Source organism: Anarrhichthys ocellatus, unplaced genomic scaffold, assembly GCF_004355925.1.
Source record: "Anarrhichthys ocellatus isolate YVR2014 unplaced genomic scaffold, GSC_Weel_1.0 scaffold43, whole genome shotgun sequence".
Classification (NCBI taxonomy): Eukaryota; Metazoa; Chordata; class Actinopteri; order Perciformes; family Anarhichadidae; genus Anarrhichthys; species Anarrhichthys ocellatus.
In genome coordinates, this window is record NW_022280073.1 from 12,052 (window position 1) to 17,965 (window position 5,914).

At 41.2% G+C, this 5,914-nt stretch overlaps 2 protein-coding genes across 2 annotated transcripts in view; one reads left to right on the top strand and one right to left on the bottom strand.

Moving 5' to 3' along the window:
* LOC116395095 (uncharacterized) overlaps window positions 1-2,483 on the bottom strand; it is a 5,523-nt gene extending 3,040 nt beyond the window's left edge. The window contains exon 1 of the mRNA XM_031868661.1: window positions 601-2,483. Within this exon, the coding sequence (XP_031724521.1) occupies window positions 601-645 (45 nt within the window). The 5' untranslated portion in view covers window positions 646-2,483. The remainder of the gene's footprint in view (window positions 1-600) is intronic.
* Window positions 2,484-4,224: 1,741 nt separating this feature from the next.
* The window catches only part of LOC116395093 (uncharacterized), a 5,976-nt gene continuing 4,286 nt past the window's right edge, over window positions 4,225-5,914 (top strand). The window contains exons 1-2 of the mRNA XM_031868659.1: window positions 4,225-4,775; window positions 5,699-5,811. Coding sequence (XP_031724519.1) covers window positions 4,230-4,775; window positions 5,699-5,811 — 659 coding nt within the window. The 5' untranslated portion in view covers window positions 4,225-4,229. The remainder of the gene's footprint in view (window positions 4,776-5,698; window positions 5,812-5,914) is intronic.

The window sequence follows — 5,914 nt, forward strand, 5'->3', positions numbered from 1 at the left end:
ACACACACACACACACACACACACACACACACACACACACACACACAGTTAGCTTTGCTCACACAGGATCATCTAGAAATGCTCAAACTATCTATTACGATCGACATTTAATCCCCTTTTTACCTCTTAAAAAAGAAAGTTGTCAGTCAGCTATTGCTAGTGGGCGTAACTGCACAATTAAATACAGTTAATTACCCACGATAGCACTAGCCTAGTTTGTGTGTGTGTGTGTATGTATGATGTATAATGTTTCTTTTTTTAAATAAAAAAAATGTATCACACAAAATGATGAATTTGGTTTATAAATGCACCTTCTATTGACACTTAAAAGTCTATAATCGCTCTAGAAAAATGGATACACTGGTCTGGTCTTATTTGAAGAATACCACTTTATGTGTGAGAATTATCATATGCCAGGTTTTGGTGCATGTGCATCAGTTCTACATCGGGCCTCGGTGGTTTGAGCCATCACGCTGTCTCTCTCTACAGAGGAGTGAGAGACACGCAAGTCTCCACATGTGTAAAGGTGATTCGGACCCAACTGCTGACAAGGATGCCCCGTCTAAATGTTGACTGGAGGAGGAAAGACATTGCACTCACATATTTCTTTTTGATGATATTCCGTTTGGGTCTGTCTGTACTCATCTTGCCAAGCGGACGCTAACGGGCACATGAATTACAGAAGCCTGCTTCTGTTGATTTTGACACTCTCGCTTTGCTTTTCACCACAGGTGTGAAAATGTGGATTCCAACCGCTCAGTTCTGGAAAAGAAGAGTCAAGAAATATACATTACAAAATATAGTGAAGCCTTTTTCTCTTAAAATGTTATTTTGACTTGATGGATGGTCAAAAATAAAGACACCAACAATAAAAAAAAAAACAAGCACAACAATCGGTACAAATGCAAAGAGATTTGTAAACGCAGTCATATTCGAATTGAAAACACTGGCAGTAAATGTTCAAAATAAAATCTGCAGAGATTTAATATAAACCCTTTGGATTGTGGAAACAAAAATGATTGAGCTATTACCTGACTTTGGCTAACGTGAACTAGCTGCCAGCATGTTTCATGAGTCAGAAAATAGATTTGTTTTTTCAGTATTGTGTTGAATTTGATTTAGTCAAAGTTGTTGCATTGCTATTATTGTGACAACAGCAAAACAAAACGACACATTTGAGAAATTTAGCTTTTTTCCTATTTTAAAAATACTTTTATAGACACCCATGTACATACTGGGCAATCTAAAGCATTGTTTTGTATCTGTATACTAATATCGAACCCTAACCAAAAATAGGAAATGTAAACTTTTGTTAAAAGAGTAATTCCAGGCTCCAGTGTTCTGATAGCTTCCACTAAAAACAGTGTATTAACTGTGTTTCTTCTTATAATGAGGCCTGGACTCCCTGCTCCCATCCATCAACAAACTACTACACATTCACAATGGGAACTGCCCTTTAGCCTGTCTTGCTCAAGGGCACCCCGATGGAGGGCTGGTGATGTGGGACAGCAGAACACTGACTGCATCTTAGTTGTCGCACGTGCACTATGACAATAACATACTGCTTAGACTAAACCTCTCATCGGCTGCACTGGATCATATATAGCTTTAAAAAGGGAGATGGGGAGCGCCTCGTGAGAGGGCGCCGCTTTAAAACACGGTGCTTGTTAATGTCAATGGACAATTGACGTGTGTAGCATCTGCATCAGTCAGGACGTGTAACAATGATGATGACAGTGTATCACAGCGAGGATTTGACTTATAGTCAAATGAAGCTAATGTACAACAATGAGCGTCCATTCACCTGCAGCAGGATTACAGGTGCCTGCAGCCACCTTAAATCGACACATCTCTGTCAGCACAGGGTGTAATGGAGTGTGGATGGCAGCCTACATTTCTGTGTAACTGCTACGATCCTGACCATCCTGACCATCATTAAAGACGCCTAGCGATGCAGGTGGCTGTGCGTCTCTATTCTGCTCATACTAGTCCTTAAAACAAAGCGAGTACCAAACAATAATCGATCACCCACCTCCAGCAGGATTACCGGCCTACATCACGAGCACACCGGCGACAACCTAAGCGAACGGCACACGGACCCACTCACACTTTTTTTTTTTTTTAAACAAACCCCTGAACAACGATTCACGTTAAAAAATATCCCAGCGGCTCCCGTGTACACCGTTAGGCCCGGTGTGCCGCTTCGGTCTCGGCACCTGCACGGCTGTCGAGCGCAGGGAGGCAGTACCACTGCGGTCATGAGAGCCGCCGTATCCGAACCGAGGCCTGCCTGTATTTTAGTGCGTGTGTATTGTTTTAATTACGGTCGGTTCAGGCGAGGAGTGACTTCCAGTTCGCTTAGTGAGCGTCCGTCACGTGACCCGGAAATCGGCCGAGGTCCATCATCCCAGTAGTTCTGATCTATTAAATGGCAATCACCGAATTTCATCCTTTCTCATCCCTCGATCCTGGCGTCACACCGAAACCAGTACGCTCGTTTGAAAGCACGGTTATTTCTAGGCGACGTTAAGATTCTAATGCGCGTCTATTCTCGCAATTAAGGTACAGGCTGCGGATGATGCCCGTCCAAAAATAATTTATATAGAAGACAAAGACAAACTGCAATACATTCTAACTAGTGCTGGGCAACGATTAACATTTTTAATCGCGATTAATCGCATGATTTTTTTTGTGCAAAGTTCAACAATGAATTCAAAAGTAGTGTATTGCGCACTTTTATTTTAAAAATACTGCTATATGAAGAAAAGTGCAGTAACATTTGCTTTGCAAACACTTTAAAGAAATAAGGTGCTTTTTAACAGCAGTATTCCCTTTACACAGTAGCAGTTAAAATACAGTTATAATGATTCTGATCATAGCTATTCAGCCGGTGTTCACAACTTTATCTTCATGTGTGTAATAGATGCAATTTGAAATATACACCTTGAAAACTGCAAACCTATCTACGTCATGTTTTTATGTTTGTTAAATTCTCAGTAGTGATAACTAAATGATATGCTTATTATACATATTCCAAACAAAACAACTTTAAAAACTCTAAAAAAAATAATTTCAATTAATAATTAATTTTTTTCTTTTTTTGGTATTTTGGTCAGACACACATGCAACGCTGATTACCGTAATATGTGTGGTATTTGTTATAAATGTACGTTGGTACATATAGGGTGATAAGAGCTGTATTTGAGGGACTTAGGACCCAGGGGAATGTAGGTGAAGGAAACAGGAAGAGACGCCACACAAGCACAGCTATTCACTGCTCGCTTCCAGGTTCTTGTGTTAAAAATGTCTGCTTAATAATAATAAAAAAACTGCGTTAACTTGCGATAAAATAATTGTCGGCGTTAATTAATTAATTAACTTGCCCAGCCCTAATTCTAACATAACATAAACCTAATAAAAACAATATTTTATACACAACAAAACTTATTGAAGAGAAAACTTGAGCCCCTTTACAACACAATCACTACTGTCAGTGGGCCATAATGTCACAATGAGATAAAAGTATATTCATTTAGTTGAATTGACTAATCTTACTTTTCTTCTGATCGTGTTTGCGTAACATATTGTGTTTGAATAGTGCATGTTTTTCAGTAGTTATACACATTGAAATGTAAAACACATTTTATATTATTTAAATGTCACTTCAGATGGGAGGCCACAGTCTGCCCTCAGTCTTATTTTGAAAGGCTCTCAGAATTTCAGCAGTTTGATCGAATTTTGCATATTCTTGCCCTGCTGTTAGTTAGTGTTCTGCTTTTCTTTTCTTTCTTTATAATAACTGATGACTGTAACTATAGATTGTATGGAGGCAGTAGTAGAGGTGAAATGATGCCTCTCTTGGTGTGGAGCATGTAGCCTACTCTTTAAATAAATGAGCAAACGTACAGTAAAGGAACCTCATTCACAGATCGTTGTATTTAGTGTTGTGGAACAACATGTTTGGGGACATAGGGACGTGAGGACTCTCCAAATAAAATGTGCACAGACTGTTTTTTTAAGCTCTGACAGTCTAATATATCCTCATGTATTTATCATTATTACAATAGTAGCCTATAAAATGTCATGGTTGTCTCTCAAAACAACAGCTAAAAAACAATTAGTACGTCTTTAAATATGTGACAGTTCGGATAAACAGCATTCTAATTAATCATCTTACTCAGCTGTGGGCCCAATTAGCGGCAGGTGTGATAATGAAGTTGAGAGGCAGTATGAGACCAGACCAGACCAGACCAGGCTCTCCACAGGTGGCAGCTTGGACTCCAGCTTTTGTCGCTCCCGTTTGTCAAATCATGCCGCTCTTGGCGTGGTTTCTTTGGGTGTTGTTTCGTGGTGCACTGGGGGGTCCGGTCCAGCTCGCGACATGGTCGGAACTTGGCGTAAATCCGGTGAAGACAAATCAGGACGGAGCCCCGCGCCCTCTGTTCTACCACCTGCCCATGTTCCTGCACGCACCTGGGCCACTTGTGCCGCAAGAGCTGTTCCAGCCGGTTCCTCATAAAAGTCCGTTTCCCGCCGGACTGACTGCGCTGCTGTTGCCGACCACGGAGGAACCGCAGAGCGTCCAAAATACGGGTGCACGCGCTGTGCAAGTCTTTTGCGGCACCGATAAAATCTCTGTGCTCGTGGACCGCTTCCAGCTGCACGCGTGGACCACTCCGGCCCTGTTTCGACTGGGCTCGTGCCAGGCCAGCAGTGTCGGCCCCCGCTCGCTGTATTTCCAGTACAGACTGACAGAGTGCGGCGGAGTATCCAAGGTGAAGGTCACTAGAAAGAAAGGGTTCATAAAATATTATTGTTCGCTTTTAAATTTAAATTATTAGAGGCTGTAGAGTGCTGCGGGGATGACGTGTTTTTTGTAAGCCAACCCGGAAGTTAGCATCGCACTGGTTCCATCACAAAAAGCCTATGTGTTACTTTGTGACTATTCCTCAAAATGAGCTCTGTAGCAAACAAACGTTTATGATAATCACACATTATGCTAGTTACCAGAAGTCGGCAAAATTTCTTGATATGGAGTGCCATTTACAAATGTACTTATTACCCAGAGTGTCATAAGAACATTAAGGTTACAATTAAGTTGAATTATGACACCTCATCAACATTGATATCCCCAATAGATATGTAACTAACTAATGGGCCCATGACTTGGGACTACAGATGAAAAATAGCCTTTTGGCTAACTCTGGCGCATTTGCGGAAATGTTTTTATTAATGTGCACTGTCCCGTTCAAATAAACCAATAAATAATGAACTGTCAATGGTGGTGACAGAGGTCATTTGGCATGCCAACTTGAACATTTCCAAAAAATCTGTCTTGCACACTTAATGCTAGTGTGCTGTTGGTTAAGCTATTGTGTGCCAAAGGTGGTGCCTACGGTTGCGTATCCTATGAACTACATCACGGTCACATGATTTCACCACCACTAAGTTAAAGGCAGACTACTGTTTGATGAAATTTAGTGGTTTCATTCAGCCTCTTGTAAGCAACTGCTTTTTTAGGACTCGTAAAAGCTTCAAAAATTTAGGAGTGGGTGGCATATTTTATATTGTGGAACAAAACGTCCAGGTGTTAGGACTCATTCTAGTAGCACTCTATTGGCTGAGTTTTGCATTATTGGCTGCATGTCTGTGAACTCTTCAGTATGTTTTTGCACAATTCTGTATTGATATATCTCAGGTTGTTGGTGGTCAGCTGGTGTATAGCTATATGCTGCGTTATGTTCCACCGCCGCAAGGCTACATCATCAGAGTTCTACCTCTTAACCTTCCCATCCATTGCCATTACAACAGGTTGGTCATTTGTGTGCTTCCATATGGGGGCTCAGTGTTTGTGAAGTTCTGTCTCTATTTGAAAGTGTGAAACGCAACATTCCTTGTGACCTTCTGTGCCACT